Source organism: Eulemur rufifrons, chromosome 9, assembly GCF_041146395.1.
Source record: "Eulemur rufifrons isolate Redbay chromosome 9, OSU_ERuf_1, whole genome shotgun sequence".
Taxonomy (NCBI): Eukaryota; Metazoa; Chordata; class Mammalia; order Primates; family Lemuridae; genus Eulemur; species Eulemur rufifrons.
The window spans coordinates 22,828,055-22,851,288 of record NC_090991.1 but is presented as its reverse complement, the minus strand read 5'-3'; the positions used below and the strand labels follow the sequence as shown (position 1 = coordinate 22,851,288).

Here is a 23,234-nt window from a genome sequence, read left to right as displayed (position 1 = left end):
ACAGACACAGATCTCTGCACGTCTCGGGGTGCTGGCAGTTTCAAAGAGGAAAACAAACTAGCTAACCTAATGCAAAGAGGCTTGAATAAATGCACCAGGTGGCTCCAAACTGTAGGGTGCTGCGGGGGCTCTGGCTCCAGGCAAGGCTGGATGCAGCCCCCATGTGATATCCTCCCAGGCCCTGTTTGCTTCTCTTTCTGACCTGCTTTCCATCTGAGAGGCCCAGGGTGGCTGCCGGCACCTGCTAGTGTTAGGTGGATCCTTATTCATTTCCTGCAGATAAGAGTGAGTCTTGTCCCTGGTGGGGGGGAAAAAATCAATAGGTTCTTTCGGATTTGACGGACTTAGGAACCCAATTCTTAACCAATCACTGTGGTTATAAGAATGAGTTTCATTGATTTGCACAAGTTAATCAAGGCACACCTTTGGATCTGAGGGTTGGATAAGTTGTACATAAAGTCTGAGAACTGTGCGGAAGGGTGGTTTCCCCAAAGGAAATGTGGGTTTCTGGCATCAGGAAGGATGGGGAATAGATGCTAATCAGGAAAAACATTCGCACTATAATGTGTTTGTTTTTTCCTGTTGATATTTTTCGTGATGCATAAAAGGCACTAATACTTTGCACGTGATGAACGTTTCTTCTCGTTTGCTGTCTAGATTAGAAACTGTTCGTCTTCTACCTTCCTGAATTACTTAATTTTTTAAAGAAAAGCTGCTAACTTGTGTTATTTCCTGTTGCCCTGTAAATGACTATTGCCCAAATCCGAGGCTAAAAAGACATTAAGCTCTTCATGATGTCAAGGTAACCACCAGAAAATGGGGCTACACAGCACTCTAGAGCATGCCAAGAGGGTAGAACTGGCCCTGCCACAAGCCGCCCACCCTCTTTCATATAAGCCGAAGCCCAGGGGCCGGAGGAGGTAGAGGATGAGAGAACAGTTAGAATGAGTCATCAGTAGGGATTGCCCATATTAGGAAGAAAGGGGAGTCCTTCAATACTGGATAGACCAAGGATGGACAAGAGGGGACACCTCATACTTGCAGCTTCTATTTCCTTTCTTTCCTGGAAACAGCACCCACAAAAAAATTTTTTTGATGACATGCCCAGACTACTGGATGGGTCCTGATAAAAACTAGCCAATTTGCATCTTGGGTTTTTTAAACTTATCATTATAACATGAGCATTTCTCATGTCACTGCATTTTGTTTTTTGTGAACACTCCCTAATGACCAATCAAGTGAAGATATCATAATTTTCTTAGCCATTTCCATATAATGGGTCGCTTAAATTTTAAATTGCTGGAAATATGCTGGGGACCAATTGTCCTTATGCTTAGACCTGTTTTCCACATTTGAATTGATTTATATAGGGAATAGATTCCTAGACATGGACTTTCTTGGTCAAAGGCTAAGCACATTTTAAGGTTCTTTATGCTTATCAGCACCCATATCAAACACATCTTTACATCCTCTGCTTAGTGCACATTGGAGGCTTGAATGAGCCGGCGTCTGAAATCTGGCTGGGCTCTCACCGCCTGTAGCCCAGGCTTCACCAATACGGCTCCATCCACCCAGGTGTGTTTTAAGTTGGGCCGTGCTACTCAGGACTCCTGGTATCATTGCATAGGTCACGTCCATGCTGTTAGAACAGCGGTGGAATGACACAGTTTCTGCTCTGCCAGGGGAAACTATGACTACAGAGTTTCAGTGAGAAGGAACTAAGTGTGGTCCTGGGGTCACACCAAGATCTCACCTCCTCTCGCTGTAGAAACCACTTCCCTATAAACAGCCTCAAGTCAAGTGAGCACTTAAAACTATTCTTGCAAATATCACGAGTCCTGTGGTTACCCAAGACCCCCTTGAGTATGCAAGTCAACAAGATGCCATCGTGCTTAAAAACTTCCTCTCTCATCACCCCCAGTTTCCATCTCCCCAGGGCCCAGGGCTTACCTGTTCAGAGAAGGAGACACAGCTTGGACCCCAGAAGGAGGCTGGCTACAGTGAGCACCCAAGGCCTGTCTCTTCTGCCCACACTCTTGGGCTCCCACTGACCTCACTCACCATGGGCCCCTGTTCCTGGGCCTCCTCCCATGAGTCTGTCCTCCCGCCTTTTGCTGTTGTTCCCCCACTCTCAGACTAGGGTCAGACCCCATCACCAAGGTCTATATGGACAGAGGTAGCCAAATGAAACCGAGAACTTCCCAAGAGATTTTCAAAATGCCTGTTCAGGGGCCTTTGCTTTCCAAAAGTGTTTTAGCTTTCTATCCTATACAGCTCTCAAATTCTATCTTGAAGGCAGGGTAGGGTGTTGTCCTATTTGGGGAATGAGGAAATTGAATAGGTTTTCAACAAGGGGCAGAATCCAGTTACCATTGTTTCTCTGTGGTCAGCTGAGTAATAAAATCATCTCAGTTCCACCTCATAGACTTACAGAGATGGTCTCTAGCTGGAAAATCTCTTCTTAGACCATATTAAGTTCTCCTAATAGAGCGGGAACAAGACGTAGATTGTCCAATTAGCGCATTCCCTGCAGAGGGAGGTAGAGACCAAACCTAAGAAAAACAAAAAGAGGGGAAAGAGTGAAACAAAAAATCCCCACCTTCCTTCCAGTTCTCATCCCAAATCCTCACCCCCCAGTGTTGTCTCCATCTACTTTCTTCTGACTTCAGCCCTGGGCAGGAGGAGCTGCTCACTTGTCCCCATGAACAACAACTCAGGCTCATGCTGCCCCTTCCCCCTCAGAGTGGCCCAGGCCCTCAAGCATCTGCTGCTTTTTCTATGACCCCCAGCAGACCCCTGGCAAAATGGTAGATGACTATGATGAGACCAACAGCCTGTGCCAGGTACGGGAGAGAGGCTGGACGTGTAGGGACAGAGTCAGCGGGACTAGGAGTAGGGAGCAGCCTGCAGGGCACCAGCCAGTGGACGAGGGCCACCCTGGGGAGCCCAGACCTCTGAGGTCCTAGCTAGTGGCAGGACACAGGGGAAGGCCACAGAGGTATTTCCTGGCCCGGCCTAGGGCCTGCAAAGAGCCAGCGCTGCGCTGCCCCAGGTGAGGGAAGAGAGGAGGAAGTGATCATAGGCAGAGGCTGCCTGAGGAACCTCCCAGATCACTGAGGGGAGCTCTAGGGATGAGGTTGGGGAAATGCTGCTGAGAACATGGGCGCACCCTAAGCTTGCCCGGGCAGAGACAGGGAGATGGCGTGGGCCCAGGAATTCCTCTGCTGATTCCTCAATTTTTATAACTCTGCCCCTTTTCACAGCTTCCAAATGAAGAGGCTGGCAGGTCTGTGCCAACCCCACTGGGTTCTGGTGCCAAGTGCATCACTGACCTTGGAGCTGAATCCCTGAGTGCCCTGGAAGCAACAAGAGACCTGCTCCATCTGTGGAGAGTTTAGGAAGCAGGGCCCTCGGCCCCAGGGACTTCCTTCGGCTCCAAACCTACCTCGGCTATGGGCTGGTTGCCAAGCAACCACACTCTGAGACTCTTAAATTCTAATCTATTTCAACTATTTAATTTTCGTGAGATATTTCCATGTGTTCTCGACTGCTTGCTGGAAGAGATCACACGACACTCTCTACACCACTTCCTTAGCCCTCCAATCACACAGTGTTTGACACATATTCAGTGTGTAGGTCATGTTTAGCCTTTTCTAGGGGAAGTTGTTCCAAAACCATCAACCAACAAATATTTATAGAACATTATTTACCACTTCTGTGTTCAACTGTGTGAAAGAATGAATTTGTTTTGAGTAAATCAGTCTTAAAGTTTTGGTGACTCTATTGGCTTTGTTTTGTGACAAAGTGGCAGAGTGGAAAGAGCAGGAAAATCTGAAAAGGGGAAATTTAAGTTTACTGTTCTCATAAGTCAAGCTTACTTAAAAATCATCCATTGTCCTTTAAATTCTGACAGTTTCACTGAGGGCTAAGTGCTATTAATGTCCTCATTTGGTAGAAGAGGAAATGTTGGCTCAGAGAGTTAAACCAAGTTGCCCGTGGTCACGCAGCTAATAAACACTAGGCAGTGTTGCTCAAGCATCCCAGAATCACCTGGGATGGTTGTTTAAAGTGCTCACAATAGCATTTCTTGCCTTTGGATCTGGGAATCCATATTTTTAACAACCCCCCAAGTGATTTACATGTAGACTAAACACCAAAAATTACTGAATCAGTCAATAAGAATTTAATCATCTTTTCAATAAGGTGCATATGGTAATACACACCTTACCCGAGTATTATTTCCCTAGAATCCATGCTTTGCAAAATCAGTGGCTAACATTAGAGAAGGAAAAGATAGTCAGGCAATATACACAGTGAGACTTCCATTGTGAATGTCAAATTATTTGAGACTCATTACCTAGATTGAGGTTGGCAAACAGTCCTCAGAGAAAATCCAGCATGCTGCCTGTTTTTGTAGTTTTGTTAAAACACAGCCACGTCCACTCTTTTGCATATTGTCAAAGGCTGCTTTCCCTTTACAAGGGTGGAGTCACATTGTTGCAACAGAGACTATAAGGTCAAAGATGATAAAAATATTTGCTATCTGGCCCTTTATAGAAAAAGTTTGCTGACCCCTGGGCTCCATTATGTTTTCAAATATAAGAAGCTTAAACTGAGCCCAGGGTCCCTGCTATAAAATGCAAGAGGGAGACATTCCACCTACTTGTGAGAAATGCAAAATGTATTAACTTTTTGGTAAGCTAAACAATCTATTTTTTAGTATCAAGAAGTGAAATTTTGGTAGTCAGGGTTCTTGAAGGGCAATGACAGTTTCTAGAAAGTTAAAAAATTTGCATGCTCTTCAATTTATCTTATTTCTAGGAATCTATTTCAAGAAACACTATCTAAAGACACAAAGATATAGGCACATGGATGTTCTTTGCAGCTGTCTTTGTAAAAACAACCAAATAGAAATAAATTCTTCAAAAGATAAATAGTTTAAGACATCCTGGTATAGCCACGTAATCAATAGGAAATCACTGCAAAGAATGAAGTATATGTACATGTGAAAATGAAAGGTATCTATGATATCAATAATAAAACTATATATATTCATTCCATATGTGTTTCTCTACACAAATATTTACATCACCACATATCTATTAGAGAACTACATATAATATTTTGCTTTGGTAAAAGCTGTACATAAACATAAGAAGAACATTTGATGTGCCATATCCTAACCTGTTAAATATGATTTCCTCTGGAAAATATGATTTTTAAGAAATGGAGAGCTCTACTTTTCATTTTCCATTATTTTTTCATTGGTTTTCATAAATATAAGTATGTGATTTTTCTTGTCATTTTTAATGCAAAAGATACTATTTTAAAAGTTGGGGGCTTTCCCTAAAAACTGGTTTCTTCTTGGTTCTCTTTGTTTTCACCTCATCCCCCTACAACCGACTCCCAATTGTGATGTGTGGTGTTCCAGATATTTTGAACCACTTGCTCTACATCCCCCATTGAGGGCACGAGCCTTTTAGATTTCAGTTTGGCTCAGAGGACATAGGAATGTTTACTGAAGTCATGTTGCCCGCTGTATCAAGGAATCAGAGCAACAAATATATCCTGTATAGCTCCAAAGGGTAGATGTTTGACTCAGGATTCTCTCTCTTTCACCACACCCACCCACACACATCTGCACACAGGGCTTCCCCCAAGCAACATTTTATAATCCCTTTCCATTTTGAGATAGCCCCCTCCTGCCCAGCACCATAGCACACCTGCCAGGAGAGGTGTAGGGCATTATCAGGAGTCAGACAGCAGCAGCAACCTCTGCCTTGATGAGGCCAAAGAGTCTCAATCCTTTCTTCTTCTAAGGGGTCCTCAACATCTGATGGCTTATGCCATTGACCCATGAACTTCAAAATGTTTCCAATAGCTCTAGGGTTCAGTTCACATCTTAACAGCATGAATATTGCATGAATCCTTCATATGTAAGATGAATACTAAACTGACAGCCTATAGTTAGGCAGAAAGGAAAAGCAAAAGATTCCAGTAGACTGCTAGTTCACATTGGGTGGGACTCTTTCATTGGTTAACCTCTTTTTTAAGAGTAAGTTAGCAGAGAAGTTAGTTCTCCCTAAATGAACCATGTGTTCCCCTTTATTGCAGTTTCACTGGGCTCATGTGGCCAATTCTGGCCAATAAACTGTAGGATTAAGTGACGTGTGTCACTTCTGGACCACAACAGTTATGCCTTTTCTGTCTTCTCATTCCAGAATCTATAGCTACAAGATGGAAGCAGCCTGAATTCCTGAGTCTCCACTTGGAGGAGCTCTGCTCTGGGGTTAGAACTACTCAAAGAATAGTGCATGAGCCAGTAACATCATCATTAGCGGAGAACTTGTTAGAAAAGTAGAACCTCTAGCCATACCCTAGACCTGTAGAATCAGAGTCTGTTAGGCGGGGCCCAGGAATCTGTGCTTAAACAAGTCCACCAGGGGATTCTGATATAACTAAATTTTGTGAACCAATAACTTAACCCACATCAGAATTTGTGTGAATGGAAAACATTTTGTTAATCCACTGGGGGCTTGTTTGTTACCTAGGTATGACCTGTCCTGTCCTATCATAGAGTATAAACATAAAATGCTTTTCTCTCATCATTGGCTCCACCTTAATGTCTTGGGCAGATTCCATCACTTTCTGGTCACTTCCAGTCATGAGAATTCTTTCAGTTCAAAACTCCAATCTCAGGCCCCGGATGTGGTAGCTCATGCCTGTAATCCTAGCACTCTGGGAAGCCAAGTGGGGAGGACCACTTGAGCTCAGGAGTTCAAGACCAGCCTGAGCAAGAGCTAGACCCTGTCTCTATGAAAAAATAGAGAAATTAGCCAGGTGTGGTGATATGTGCCTGTAGTCCCAGCTACTCGGGGAGGCTGAGGCAGGAAGATCACTTGAGCCCAGGAGTTTGAGGTTGCTGTGAGCTATGATGATGCCACAGCTCTCTAGCCTGGGCAACAGAGTGAGACTCTGTCCCAAAAAACAAACAAGAAAAAAAAAAAAAACACAGAGTCCAGATTGAAGCCCCAAATTTGGGGAAGAAAATGTATGGTGTGATAAAAGTCATAGGCAAGTGGTTAGTAGTCTCCACATACATAGACAAAATGAACATAAGAAAGTTAGATGCATTTGGTAGATATTTGTTTGGTCCTCATGTATTTCTTTCCTTCTCTTTTGTCCTTAAATGATCCTTTGGAAGAAACAACCCCTCTTGTAGTTTGTGTGGTTCTGAGTCCATCAACATTGCCTTTTATAGACATTGATCAATTCAAAAAAATCAGTAAATCCATTGCCCTAGCCACAAAGATTAGCTAAGAGAGAAGTTGGCAAACTTGCTCCATAAAGGGCCAAATAGTAACTGATTTTTAGGTTTTGTGGGCCATACAGTCTCTGTCACAACTACTTAACTCTGTTGTAGTGTGAAAATAGCCTTAGATCACACATAAACAAATGAGCCTGGCTGTGTTCCAATAAAACTTTTTTATGGACACCAAAATTTGAATTTCATAGGTCTCAAAATATTTTGTTCTCAAGACCAATATCCCTTATGAATATAGATGCAAAAATTCTCAACAAAATCCTAGCAAACCAAATCCAGGTGTTTATCAAGAAAATAATCCATCATGACAAAGTGGACCTCATCCCAGAGATGCAGGGATGGTTCAACATACGCAAATCTATAAATGTAATTCACCACATAAATAGAAGCAAAAACAAAGACCATATGATCCTATCAATAGACGCAGAAAAAGCATTTGACAAAATTCAACATCCTTTTATGATAAGAATGCTTAACAAAATAGGCATAGATGAGGCTTACCTAAAAATCATACAAGCCATATATGACAAACACACAGCTAACATCATACTGAATGCAGAAAAATTGAAAGCATTCCCACTTAGAACTGGAACCAGACAAGGTTGCCGACTATCTCTACTTCTAATTCAATATAATGCTGGAAGTCCTTGCGAGAGCAATTAGACATGAGAGCAGAATTAAGGGTGTCCAAATGGGGGCAGGAGAGATCAAACTCTCACTGTTTGCTGATGATATGATATCATATCTAGAAAACCCCAAGGATACAACCAAGAGACTCCTGGAATTGATAAACAAATTCAGCAAAGTCTCAGGTCACAAAATCAATGTACACAAATCAGTAGCATTCATATACACCAACAACAGTCAAACTCAGAACCAAATCAAAGACTCAGTACCCTTCACGATAGCAACAAAGAAAATAAAATACCTAGGAATATATTTAACAAAGGAGGTAAAAGACCTCTACAGGGAGAACTATGAAACACTGAGGAAGGAAATAGCAGAGGACGTGAACAGGTGGAAAACAATACCATGCTCATGGGTCAGCAGAATCAACATTGTCAAAATGTCTATACTACCCAAAGTGATCTACAGATACAGTGCAATGCCTATTAAAATATCAACATCATTTTTCACATAAGTAGAGAAAATAATTTTATGCTTTGTATGGAACCAGAGAAGACCCCGTTTAGCAAAAGCAATCCCAGGCAATAAGAACAAAATGGGAGATATCAATTTACCAGACTTCAAACTATACTACAAGGCTATAGTAACTAAAACATGGTACTGGCACAAGAATAGGGACACTGACCAGTGGAACAGAACTGAGAATCCAGATATAAAACCATCCTCATATAGCTATCTAATCTTGGACAAAGCAGACAAAAACATACACTGGGGAAAAGAATCCTTATTTAATAAATGGTGCTGGGAAAATTGAATGGCCACATGTAGAAGACTGAAACAGGATCCACACCTATCACCTCTCACAAAAATCAACTCACAGTGGGTAACAGACTTAAACCTAAGGTGTGAAACTACTAGAATTCTAGAAGAAAATGTTGAAAAAACTCTTAGACATTGGCCTAGGCAAAGAATTTATGAAGACCCCAAAGGCAATCACAGCAAAAACAAAAATAAATAAATGGGACCTGATCAAATTAAAAAGCTTCTGCACAACCAAAGAAGCTGTCACAAGAGCAAACAGACAACCTACAGAATGGGAGAAAATTTTCACATGCTACACATCCGATAAAGGGCTAATAACTAGAATCTATTTAGAACTCAGGAAAATCAGCAAGAAAAAAAACAACCCTATCAAAAAGTGGGCAAAGGACATGAACAGAAACTTTTCAAAAGAAGACAGAACAATGGCCAACAAACATGAGAAAATGCTCAACATCTCTAATCATCAGGGAAATGCAAATCAAAACCACAATGAGATATCACTTATCTTCCAGTGAGAATGGCCTTTATCAAAAAGTCTCAAAACAATAAATGTTGGCGTGGATGTGGAGACATAGGAGCACTCATACACTGCTGGTGGGACTGCAAACTAGTGCAACCTCTGTGGAAAGCAATATGGACATACCTTAAAGAGATACAAGTAGATCTACCATTTGATCCAGCAATCCCATTACTGGGCATCTACCCAAAAGAACAAAAGACATTCTCTAAAAAAGACACCTGCACTCGAATGTTTATAGCAGCACAATTCACAATTGTAAAGACGGGGAAACAACCCAAATGCCCATCAATACATGAGTGGATTAATAAAACGTGGTATGTATATACCATGGAGTACTACTCAGCTATAAGAAACAATGGTGATATAGCACCTCTTGTATTTTCCTGGATAGAGCTAGAACTCATTCTACTAAATGAAGTATCCCAAGAATGGAAGAATAAGCACCACATGTACTCACCATCAAATTGATTACACTGATCAACACAGAAGTGCACATATAGGAATAACATTAATTGGGTGTCAGGCAGATGGGAGGAGGGAAGAGGGGATGGGTATATATATACATAATGAGTGCAAAGTGCACCGTCTGGGGGATGGACACTCTTGAAGCTCTGACTGGGGTGGGGGGGGCGGGGCAAGGGCAATATATGTAACCTAAACATTTGTAGCCCCATAATAGACTGAAATAAAAAAATATTTTGTTTTCAGTCACTTAAACATGTAAAACTTCTTAGCTTACATACAAAAACAGGTATAGGTCACATTTAGGCCATAGGCCATAGTTTGCTAATGCCTGGGTTAAGAGACGGGCTCCCAACCTAACCCAGACCAGTAAAAATGGACCTCACCCTGTCAGCTCAAGATAAAAGGATACAGACGTTCTCTTATCAGCTCCACATTGCTTCTGGAAGTTTCTGTCAGCTAGCTTGCCAATAGAGTAACTAGTCCCAGGATGAAGCTCTTAAATCAGAGGGAGATCAGAAATTCTGGAAGAAACATGGTCTATGGTGATACTTAAGGACCACTAGATCGAGTTTTGCCTGAAGCTAATTCTACTTCTTGAATCTTCAGTTATGTGAGCTAACAAGTTCGCTTTATCATTTAAGCCAGATTCAGTTTTCTGATAGGATGACTTAAAACATCCCTAACTGATACAGATTGCAACATTGTAACAGACCCCCAAAGTGGAACTGGCTGAGGGCAGCAGCTAAGGTCAATGAGGACACCTCTAGTTAGCAAAACAACTGGTTACACCCATGGCCAGTTTTATATTCTAAAGCCTTCTGCCTACCAAGGTTTCATCAAAAACGAAATTCAGTATACTGGAGACTGACTACTTCCGGCATCAGGCCCATTAAGAGATTAACTTACTTTGAAACTGACTCATCTGATAGCAGATTAGGGGGGGAAAAAGTTTTCTTGAGAGGCCCTTTCTGCTTGCTGCCTGCAAGCTCAGCTGAGTGAAAACCTAGTGTCTGGAGCTCACAGGACTAGATGAGCAGAGTTCTCCACTCCCGGCTGATGTTAGTTCCAGCAGAAATGAGAAGGCAGGAGGCTAGGCAGGACATGAAAGTTGGGTCTGAACCACCTCCTTCCCAGATCCCTCCTTTTAAATATTTATCTTGTTGATAAAATGAATGTATTAGTCAGGGTTCTCCAGAGAAACAGACCAATAGGCTCTCTATATAGATATGGACATTGATGTAGATATAGATACGGAGATAAAGATATTATCCGAAATTGGCTCACAGTTACGGAGACCAAGAAGCCCTGCCACCTGCAAGCCAGAGAACCAGGAAAGCTGGTGGCATAATTCAGTGCAAAGTCAAGTCCAAACGCCTGAGAACCAGGGCAGCCATTGTTGTAAGTCCTAGTCCAAGTCCAAAGGCCTGAGAAGAGGGGAGGAGAAGTGATGCTGCAAGTCTGAAGGCCTGAGAACCAGGAGCATTGGCATCCAAGGGCAGGAGAAGATGGATGTTGCAGCTCAAACAGAGAAAGTGGACTTGCCCTTCCTCCAGCTTTTGTTCTCTTTGGGACCTCAGTGAATTGGGTGATGCCCACTTGCATTGCTGGAGGCAGATCTTTGCTTAGCCTTCTGATTCAAATGCTAGTCCCTTCCAGAAACACCTCACAGACACACTCAGAACTGATGTTTTGCCAGCCATCTGGGCATCCCTTAGCTAAGTTGACACATAACATTAACCATCAAAAGGAGCAACAATGCTGTTCCTTAGGAAGGTGCAGCTGGATGTGTCGGAGGCAGGGAGCTAATTACGGTGCCCTCCACGCCTGTGGCACGGTTTCACCAGCAGAGGGCAATGCAGGGACAGAAGTCAATGAACCCGGGAGGGGGTGTGATGGTGGAAAGTTGTGCTGGGACAGATGTTCCAAAACCCATTTCTAGAAGTAACATTGTATTTGATAGATTTTCTGCTGATTAATTGTTGCAGCTGATTTTCACTCCTGAGCTCTGTAGGAAAGGCATGAATTACTCGCTCATCAACTGCCTGTCCAGTAGGGTTATGTGGAGTGCCAGTGATGTGGAGAATGTTCTAGTAAAGTAGTCTGAAAGGCAAGTGCGTGTAACAGGGTCCGTCATCAGTCTTTACAGTATGAGGAAGCCCTAGATAAGCGATGGAGTTTAACACACGAGTGATGCATGTGAGGCACGCTCACCCCATCATGGAGTGGGGTGGATCAATCCCAAGTATCAACAGTTACGTGTAGATAGAGAAGGCGCCCGAAGGCAGGGAAATGAGTAACGTCCACTTGCCAGAGTGAGTTAGGAGTTAAGCCGCAAGGGTTAACCCCAAGTGATAAAGGCACACCCTGTACTCACCGACAAGCTGAGCAGGCAGGTATTACGTGACGAACTTGTTTCTGGGTGGTGGGAAACTGTTCAGTAAACATTCGAGTGTTCTGGTGAAAGAACTGATGGGACGTTATGGTATTTTTAGAGGCATTAGTGAAATATACATGGTAGGAAATGAAACAATCAATGGCATTATTTCCTTCTGTCAGAGGTCCAGGCAAAGGGGTATGAGCGTGAATATGAGAGAATAAAGAGGGGGTATCGCCAGATATCTAATAAGCACTGTAGAACAAGGAACTGAAGTTTGATTAGGTGTATCCTTAATGATAGCATTTTCAATATGGAGAACAGAATACATAATGGGAGTCAGTGATATTTAGGGGTTCTGAACATGGAAATGTTTTTAAAGCTAATATAAGTGCCCCTAATTCTGCTCATTGAGTGGAGGGAAAACCAGAGATGGATAAGTATTTCCAATCACTGTCTTTTCATGCAATTCCTGCTTTAGATGTTCATCCTAAGCCATCTACGAATGCTATCCGGGTGGTGGGAGAGGTGGAGAGAGTGGAGAGAAGCTTGTCGGAGAGGTAATTGAAGGAAAGAGAACCTACATAACTTGCAAGGGCCGATTGCCAAAGTAAGGCATTATGTAAAGTTGCTTCGAAGCAGTTTTTAGGAATAGGGAGATATATATGGTGTGTGGATCTAATCCAAGTAATTGTTGTGTAGGACAGCATCCCTTAATAATCAAAGCGGCAAAGAGATCTAGAAGGGGAGAAAAAGTCTTGGGGGCAGTGCCAGATAAAAGTAACCATTCCAAAGGAGTGATGCAAGGTGTTAATTGGCCTAGAAGAGCAGTTGGAGATAGGGGGTCATTTAACATTCCTTGCAGAAGGACTTTCCAGTGATACCTGTGGACCAGATGGGATAAGTGGGAACAAAAAATGCAAATCTTCCCCGGTCTTGTTTCACTAGAGGAATTGTGAAAAAACAATCTTGTAAAGCAATTACAGGCAAAGGCCAATCTCTTGGAATTAACCACAGCTGAGGAAGACCAGCTCTTTGGTCCTTTAGTAAATGATATTTATTGTTCTTTTTAGATATGATGAATACAAGAGTATTCCATAGTTTCAGGGAAGGTTCTATATGTCCTGCTTTAAATTGGTCCTGGACAAGAGATTTTAAATGTTTTAATTTATCCTGCTTAAGGGGCCACTGCTCTATCCAGATGAGTGATTTAGTCCACTGTAAAGGTGTGGGTTGTATTGGATGCACCTGAGCAGTGGCCCCTAATGAAAAGGCTGGGTAGTTAGAAGATTCCATTGTTCTAGCAAATCTCATCCCTATGGAGATTGACCCTCCTGTAGGCAATGTTGTAAAGCGGATCATTTACCAGGGAAGGAAGAGAGATCCCCTTTGAGAGGAGGAGGAGGAGAAGGAAGAAGCTGCTCCTCCTGTTGAGTCACAGAAGGCGATGGTGGAGAGGATGGCTCTGGATTCAGGAATTTTATGGCAGGGGCCAGAGGAGGAGGTTCCCACGGATTAGAGCCCATAGGAACATGCAAGGGAATCAGTGCTGTTCGCACCAAGCTCCGTGTAGTTGACATGGCAAGGAGCACAAGAACCCCCTGCCCAAAATTCTTTAAAAAACTTCCCTACTCTCTCTGAGTTCTAAGTCTAACGTGCTCTCATCTAGGAACCTGGGGCAATGTTACCTTATTGCACGTAAGAGCTGCTGTAAGGCTTTTGGTTCAACAGAACCCTGGGCAGCTTTTGAGAGCTGCTGCAAAATGCGCAGATAGATCCACTGATCTTTCGTCAGCTCTTGCCCCATGTTAGAAGTGCCCTTCTGAAACTACACGCGTCGTCCCTTTGCCAAAGCAGCGGGCAGGACTGTCCCTTACTGGGTTGATTCCCCTCTTAGTCTGGATGGTCAGGCGACAAAAATGCTCACCGGTCACGGAAGGTGCGGATTCCTGAATCACATCGGGTCACCACTTGTTTCTCTTGCTTATCACGCCTGAGCTCGATAATGAATAACTACTCAAAAGGCATAGTGTTTTTAGAGAAAAGAGCAGAGACTAAAGTCTGAAAGAGAAAATGGCCTCCTCAGCTACGTTCCTCCCGTATTTATTTCCAAGGACACGTGCAAAGGATCAGGGCCATTTGCTAATTTCTTTAACAACTTTCATACAGGTCAGCTGAAAACACTCAGCAAACAAGCAGCTTCGGGCAGGTGTTTTCACCTGACCCTTCATTCACCTTCCTCACGTTCTTTCCATCCATCCATCCATCCTTCCTTCCTTTCTTCTACGCCCAGCCCCCACAATTAACCATCCAATGGAATTAACCAAAAACAACTAGATCAAAAGCCTTCAAAAATCGGAAGGGCGTTGCATTGCCTCTGAAACCACAAGGGTGGCCCAGAACAGCCCGTGATTGCACCCCAACAGTGGTTCTCAAACTTGCCTGTGCATTAACATCACCTGGGGAGTTTTAAAATTACCGATGCCAGGCCCCACCTACATCCAATTAAATTCGTAACTTTGGTGGTAAGGCCCTTTGGAAGCTCCCGCAAATGATTCTAATGTGAATTCAAGGTTGACAAACACTGCTTCACACTTAAGCCAATCCTTAGGCCCCCATCTCCAATAGGAAGTAGACAACTCCATAAGAGGTATTCATTCCTAGCAGGGTGGCCAGATACAATACAGGATGCCCAGTTGAGTTTCAGAGCAACAAATAATTTTTTTTGTGTAAGTATGTCCCAAATATTGCATAGAACATACTTATCCTACAAACGTTATTCATTCAGTATTTGTATTTGCTAACTGTGGCCACCCTAGACCCCAGGCCTCTCCTCAGAGGTAGCCACGGAGAACCTTTTCCCCAAATGCAGAGCAGAGAACAACAGAGAATCTGACCAAGGCTTTTAGCCAACTGCCAGGTGAGGAGTCCGTGCTAGACTGTGGGCAGGGTTTGCTAGACTGTCACTAATGTGAGCACTTAGCACAGAGCCCGGCACTTGGTAAACCCTCGGCAAACATTAGTCATCATGCTGAGGAAAGCTTCATTTATGAAAATGAACTTATGTGCATAAATTGGTATTCCTTTAAGCAGAAAATCTTTCTGTGCCACATCAACTGTGATCTGGGTTATAAGATAATGATGTCAATTTCAACTCCCCAGGAAAATATCTCCAGGAAATCATCTGGTGTGACTGTAGAAGTGTCCTGTCCCTTCTTGTGGTTTCTGCCCCTTTTTATGTTTTTCCACCCTTCTCCCAGTATCCTTGTCAGTCTGGGATTCTGATTAGTTGGGAAAACAAAACCAATAGAGTCAGTCATCACAAGGAAAATGCTGGTTTACCTTTTATGTAAGAGCCATCAACATTTTCAAATGCAGTGCTGGGCAAAAACGTTTAATAAGCATTTGTCACTTGACACACATGGTACAGTTTCTGCTGAGAGAGCTAATCACACTCATCGATCCACATGTTGAAGGGAAAGGGGAGGAAGGGTTAAGAGGTTGTCCTAAGATGCCCGAGAAAATACTCACTACATAACACAATGCAACAAGAGATCAATTACAAAAATTAAATACAATACACAAACTGAAACTAAAGTTAAGGAGGGCCCCAGCGTGTGGCTGGGCGTGGCGGGTGGGGACCCGCAGGAGAGGTGGCTGCCAGGGTTGTAAGCTCACTGTCTGGCTCAGGCCCCTGCTCCCCACCGGGCCCACCAAGGTCACTGGGTTCCTGGCTGCTCCCAGGCTGCTCAGGCATTCAGCTCGAGGTTGGTGACGTATTCCTGGACCCAGGCCTCATTGGGGTCAGCACAGACCTGCCGGCCTCTCTTGGTGAGGAAGCTGTGGAGAAGGGTGAGAGGGTTAAGCACTGAGGAGCCCAGCCGGGAAGCCCTGTGTCCCCTCCATCCTTCTCTGCCCCAGACATCTCAGGGCCTGTTCACGTGCTCATAAAATCTCCCCTTGACCGTGGGGTTCACGGACCTTCCCCGAGTGCCTCAGATGGCAGTTTGCCCAGGGCAGGTCTTTCATGACTCTGCAGGATCCCCCAGGCAGATCAGAGTCCTGCACCCTAAGAAAGGGGAGCACTCTGAGGGGGCCTCACCCCAGACTTCCCAGCCTGCCTCCCCAGGAGCGAGCAGGAAGACTGGCCCTTACATGACAGCTGGCTTGGAGCACTGGCTGCTGGTCTCAGAATAGTCGTCCACAAATTTGAGTGGAAGCTGCCGGGAGATATAGGAGAAGCAGCAGGCGGTCGGGGTGCCGGCTCCAACTGTAAGAGATGGAACAGAAAGATCTTAAGTCACTGCTCAGAAGAAAGGGCAAGCCTTTTCTTCTCTCTTCCGGTGTTTCTCATTCTCTGTCTTGGTTCTGAATCTCTATGTCTCTCTATAGGAAAGTTATTTTTCTGAACAAACTACTTCTTGTCCTCTCTCTCCTTGGGGAGTTCCATCTGGAATTCACAAGGAGAGGCCACATCACTGGGAACCAGCTGGACCCAGATTCTCTCTCTTGCCAAAATCCCAGGTGGCCTCTGTTTTCTCACCCATAGAATGGCACTCACTCTCCCTCTGTCTCCCAAAGCGAGAGAAGAGAATTACTAGAACCCCTTAGGAAGAAAAACTCCCCAAATTCTCTACTTGTCAGGCACAGACTTTGGCACTGTGGTCCAAGCATGGCCAGAGAGCAGGGGTGTAAGGGCAGAAGACAGACTCACACGAGGCAGAGCAGGTCTGGGGGTAGAGGGCCTCCGTGAAGAGCAGGACGGCGAGGGCGGCCACGGGCACCTGCATGGCGCTGGGCAGAGTGTGAGCCCAAGCGGGGGCCTAGTAGGGCTGAACTCGAGGACTTGCAGCTGCTGCCTCCCCTGGGGTCTCAACTCTCTCTCCTCTTTATAGGAAGCCTTGGCACATTAGAAGATGTAAACTGGGGGAGTCTGAGGGGGAAATTTTTAATCATTGTGTTGGTGTCATGCTGTGTGTTGCACAAACCCAGAGAACTTTACGTCACCACGAGGGTTCAGGCTATTTGCAAGAATGGTTCAGTTGCTTACTTGATGGGGAAATGGTTTCCACAGTGAGAGAAGGTGAGATGCTGGTGTCACCCCAAAACGGGGTTAGCTGGTGCCTCCTCACAAGAGCAGATCTGTAGATAAAACATTTCTCACACAGAGTTGAACCTTCTGATAGCCTCCCCAGCTGTTCCAACGGCGTAGATGTACCATTGATGAAAAAGCCAGAGAGTCGTGAGACGTGCAACCCAAGATAAAACCACGCCCTGGATGGAGACAGAAGACTGGGGGAGCCTCAGCTACAGGAGGGGCAGGGTTGAGGTGGGCCTTTCAGACATTGGCTCATTCATCACACATTCACTGAACCTCTACAATATGCCAGTCCCCCGGTTAGCTGGGTTAGCTCAGAGCTAACATGAATGATGAGCCTTAAAGTGTTATTACCCTTTGATCAGCAAAATACTCTGCCAGGGATCTAGGCTGTGGCTCCAAACACAAAGATGAAGACAGTGTTTGTCCCAGCTTGTTTGTAACAAAAGGTGACCTACAATTTAATAAACTATGGTATATTCACCTCTTGTAATAATAATTAGCACTTAAAACTGAGAAGGTAATAAGAAATTTAAAAAGGAAGTTTTCATTTCTCAAAATTCCTGGAACATTTCCTGTTTCCTTATTGTAAAGTCAAGATGGCCATCCCCAGAGTTTGTCTGGCAGCTCAGTGATGTTATCCAGAACTCAGGCTTCTTAAAACGTCTCCTTTTTCCCATCATTTTGTTGGCTTTTCTTCTTTGGGCTTGCCACCTCATGGTCACAAGATGGCTGCTGCTTCTCGGTCATCGCATCTTCACAACAGCGAGTAGGAGGGGGTCTTATAGGAATACAGAAAGAACAGTGTTACTAGTGTTATTATTCACATTACTTTTACATAACTTAAAATGCGAAATATAGATTACACCCGAAAGTAGCAAAAGCTATTTTTAAAATATGAAATACAGAAAATAAAAGCTAATTTACATATATAAGACTATATAAAAAACTGACATTATATGTATAAGCTGGGTAGGCAGCAGGGCAAAGGGAGGTAAGGATGTGGGGGTTTTCCTCTACATGCTTACTTTCCTGTTGGGGCATGCATGAGTTCTGAGGCATAATCTGAGTAAAAATTTTTTCCCTTGAAGGTAGGAAAAATTCTATTACCCAAAACTTACCAATATTAATAGTTTAGTTTATTTCTTTTAAGTGTAGTATTTTTCTAGGCTTATGATAGTTCTGTTTGCTCACTTTGTTTTTTCCTTCTTTTTACCGTGTGTCAGCGAGGGGATTGTTGTTGTCACGATACAGAGTAATTTAGTATTTCTCTTATTTATACAGTTGTGTGTTGCTTAACATCAGGGATATATCTGAGAAATAGTCATTAGACAACTTTGTCTTTCATCGTTGTGCAAACATCATGGAGTGCACTTACGCAAACCTAGATAGTGTTTTGGTAAACCTAGGGTGTACCATATAGCTTATTGCTCCTAGGCTACAAACCTGCACAGCATGTTACCGTACTGAATACTTTTGGCAACTGCAACGCAATGGTAAGTGTTTGTGTACCTAAGCATATCCAAATATAGAAAAGGTACAGTAACGATATGGTATTATAATCTAATGGGACCACTGTCGTATATGTGGCGTCATTGACCGAAACGTCACTGTGCAGCACATGACAGTACTAATGTTAGAAGACTTTCCAAATCATTCCAGTATTTTTAAGAACTGCCTAATTTGGTCACCCGTCACCTTAGTGAATTCATGTTATCATACAGTGCTGTAGCACATTTGGACTGGTTCCAATTTTTGATTGTTATAAACTGTACCAAACATCTTTTATGCCCAAAACTTTCCCCATAAATGAGGTTATTTCTATGGGATATTTTCCTAGCTGTAGGCTTCCTGGGTCAAAACAAAATAAGGACATTTAAGGATCCTGGTGTATACAGACACACTTATCTAGTGCATATTCCGGTCTGTTACCCAGTGTCAATCCCAAATGTGGCATATTGTAGGGACCTGTGAATGTTTGATGAATCAAAGAGTGATTAAAATGATTCTTATCATTCCCAGACCTTCCCTATTCCATTCTGCCCATTTGGGTCTGGATCAAACACAGCTTGGGTTACTTAAGATTCTGGGGCATCATCATATAGGTCCCATCTGTGCAGCCAAAACACCCGTGAAGAACACTGGACGTGTCTGCTCCATGGGAGGAATGAGAATGGTGCTAGTCATGGCTGGATCTGTTCCTGGTACAAGGCGCCAGCTAAGCTGAGCCTCTTGGTGACACCAGCTCTTGACTTCACCCTCACTGGTTAACCATTTCTTAAGAACACTCTAGTCAACGTGATGTCATGGTCCTGTTCACCCAATGTGTGGTTTGACTGTGACTTGCTGCCCAGGATGCTGTGGCATCCCAATATATGTCACCCCATGTGGTCAGAAGAGCTGTAGCACAGCATCAGAGATGTGCTCTGTGGTGGAATCAGATCTGTAGGTCTCTCCATGTACTTATGGTTCTAACACCAACATCTCACCTCCTCTCACTGTCAAAAACATTTCCACACAGTCAGCCCCAACAAGGGAGCAATTGAGCTCTTCCTGTACATCCTGAACCCTTGTGGGACCCCAGCATGTGCAACTCAGAGCCTGACACCACGCAATGCACATCTTCCCCTCTGGTCATCCCCAGCCTCCAGCTCCTCTGGAGCTGGAGTTGCCTAGAAAGGGCCAGGGACACGGCTTGGGCCCCAGAAGGATACAGGAGTCCTGTCTTGGCCTTGTCCACACTCCTCCGCCTGCCCAGCACTGAACAGGTCCCCATGGCTGCCCTTGTCAACTATCTCCTCACCACGGCCCTCGCCCGACAAGTCTCATCTGTCCCACGAGACGCTCTCAACTCTTGTCCTTTCTTCATTTTAGAGTTTTTCCCCAATGCTCTGGACAGACATCTAAACCATCTCTCTTAATTCCTGTGGCTGAAGACTCTTTTAAGTCAAACCAAAGAACTTCACAAAAGGTTTCAAAATGTTCTGAGCTATTTTCCATGGACTTTTGTCTAATCTAGTTTCTGGATCTGAAAGGCAAGGGAGGGCTGGGACCCACTTTTAGTTGAGAAAACTAAGGCCTAACTCAGCCATTAACAAGATGCAAACTCCAGATCTCGTTGGTCCCTAGGGTGAGCAAATGGCAGATAACCCTCAGTTTCACTCTTAGGGTGGTTTACAGAAGTTGATCTCTTGCTGGGAAATGTCTCCATAGACTGGATGAAGTTCCCCAAAAAGAAATGGAACAAGGGACAGCTGTTCCAATAGTTATATTCCCTGAAGAGAGAGCTAAGAATTGAGAGTAAGACAAAGACAGAGATTTAAAATAAAAACTCAAGGTAGAGAAGAAATGCCAGGCTTCCTTGGTTCCTTTTGTGCCCTACTCCACAGCCCTGAGCAGTGACGTCTCTGCCAACTTCTTGCTGGCCCCTTCGGAAGGTGGAAGAAGTTGACTTGGCTTTTCTCAGGCTCTGAATGCCCAGTCCCTCACTGCTAGGGCAGACACCCCACTGCCTGCTGCCTCTCTTATATTTACCCAGATCCATTGCAAATTTGTTGATGATCATTGTGACTCCAGCAGCCAGTGCTCTACCCTGGCGTCATGTTGGGACCAGTCCTGTCTGTGGATAGACAGGGCGCATGGAGGAGACAACCCACGGGACAGGGGCAGAGAGCAGGTAGGCAGAGGTGGGAAGGTGGGAGCTAATGTAGACTTCGTTACCCAGTGAAAATGCCCTTCAAAAGTAAGGTAAGATGAAGACACTTCCAGGAAAACAAAAACTGGAGACTTCATCATCAGAAGACCCACAATAAAGAAAATAATAAAGAGATTCCTCAGGCAGAAGAAAAATGATTCCAGATGAAGCTCAGAGAGGCAGAAGGATTAAGAGACTAAGAAGAGCAAAGATGTAGTGAAAACTAAATGACTGACTGCATAAAGTAATTAGAATATGTTATAGGACAGTGGTCCCCAAACTTTTTGGCACCAGGGACCAGTTTCATGGAAGACAATTTTTCCACGGACTGGGGTTGTGGGTGGGGATACTTTCAGAATGATTCAAGCACATTACATGTATTGTGCAATCCAACCTCTCTGCTAACAATAATTTGTATTTGCAGCTGCTCCCCAGTGCTAGCATTACCACCTCAGATCATCAGGCATCAGATTCTCATAAGGAGCTGCAACCTAGATCCCTCGCATGCAGTTTAGGGTAGGGCTCACCCTCCTACGAGAATCTAATGCTGCCGCTAATCTGACCGGAGGTGGAGCTTATGCAATGATGCAGGTGATGAGGAGCTGCTGTAAATACAGATGAAGTTTCACTCACTCACCCGCCGCTCACCTCCTGCTGTGTGGCCCAGTTCCTAACAGGCCACTGACCAGTATCAATCCACAGCCCTGGGGACCACAGGACTACACTGTCAGCTCTTCTGGGTCTCTCCCTTGCCAATTCACCCTGCAGATTTTGGGACTTGTCAGCTTTCATAATCATGCGAACCAATTCCCCCAACTTCCTTTTTCTTTTCTTTTTTCTTTTTTTTTTTTTTTTCTTTTTTTGAGACAGGGTCTCACTCTGTTGCCTGGGCTAGAGTGCAGTGGTGTCATCATAGTTCACTGCAACCTCAAACTTCTGGGCTCAAGCAATCCTCCTGCCTCAGCCTCCTGAGTAGCTGGGACTACAGGCATGCACCACTACGCCCAGCTAATTTTTCTATTTTTTGTAAAAACAGGGTCTTGCTCTTGCTCAGGCTGGTCTCAAACTCCTGAGCTCAATCCTCCTGCCTCAGCCTCCCAGAGTGCTAGGATTACAGATGTGAGCCACCGTGCCCAGCCCAATTTCTGATTTTACACACACACACACACACACAATTGGTCCTGTTTCTCTGGAGAACCCTGACTAATACAATGGTCTTTCCAATAAAAGGTGCTAGGTCCATTGGATATCCACATGGCAAAAAATAAATCTTGAGCCCTTCTTCCCACCAAACATAAAAATCAACTTCAGATGGATTGTAAATTTAAATATCAATGCCAAAACAATAAAGCTTTCAGAAGTTAACCTAGGAGGATATCTGTATTGCCTTAGGAGAGGGGAAGATTTCTCATCAGATCACAAAAGCTCTCACCATAAATAAAAGATTGATGTGTTTGGGCACATTAAAATTAATAACTGTCCGGGCATGGTGGCTCACGCCTGTAATCCCAGCACTCTGGGAGGCCGAGGCAGGTGGATCGTTTGACCTCAGGAGTTCAAGACAAGCCTGAGCAAGAATGAGATCCCGTCTCTACTAAAAAAATAGAAAGAAATTAGCTAGACAACTAAAAATATATACATAAAATATTAGCCAGGCATGGTGGCGCATGCCTGTAGTCCCAGCTATCGGGAGGCTGAGGCAGGAGGATCGCTTGAACCCAGGAGTTTGAGGTTGCTGTGAGCTAGGCTGATGCCATGGCACTCACTCTAGCCTGGGCAACAGAGCGAGACTCTGTCTCAAAAAAATTAAATTAAATTAAATTAATAACAACTGTGGAAGCCCCTCCCAGTATTCTGCTGTGTCGAAGGAGGGTATGAGCACTCGCTTCAGAGAGAGATCTGTCTGAGTGCGATGCGCACTGTCTGGGGAATGGACACGCTTGAAGCTCTGACTCGGGGGGGATGGGAGGGCATGGGCAATATACATAACCTGAACTTTTGTACCCCCATAATAAGCTGAAATAAAATAAACAAACAAAAAAAAAGAGAGAGAGAGAGAGATCTGTCATGTGAAAAGGAAACAGCTAAGCAAAATCCCTGGGTGCTGCCAATTCCTGGTCACCCATTTGGAGACACAAGTTCCCCACTAACAGCCCAGTCACACTAGCCACTGAGTCACTCGTGTGTGTACCCTAAACCTTTCCAGTAACCATAGGCAACCCTGGGTTATACAGCTCACATGACACCACTATACTTAAAACTGCTTCCATAGGCACTTCCAATATCTGTGTTCCCGCGGTCCAGGGCAGC

General features: G+C 44.2%; 1 protein-coding gene across 1 annotated transcript; it reads right to left on the bottom strand.

Annotated features, from left to right (window-relative positions):
- Positions 1-15,531: 15,531 nt before the first annotated feature.
- Positions 15,532-17,638, bottom strand: LOC138391383 (C-C motif chemokine 3-like). Its single transcript, XM_069481042.1, has 4 exons — positions 17,183-17,638; positions 16,847-17,065; positions 16,288-16,402; positions 15,532-15,972 (listed from the first exon to the last, which is right to left on the bottom strand). Exons 2-4 carry the CDS (start codon positions 16,920-16,922, stop codon positions 15,882-15,884), a joined length of 282 nt encoding a protein of 93 aa, XP_069337143.1. The 5' UTR covers positions 16,923-17,065; positions 17,183-17,638; the 3' UTR covers positions 15,532-15,881.
- Positions 17,639-23,234: the final 5,596 nt, after the last annotated feature.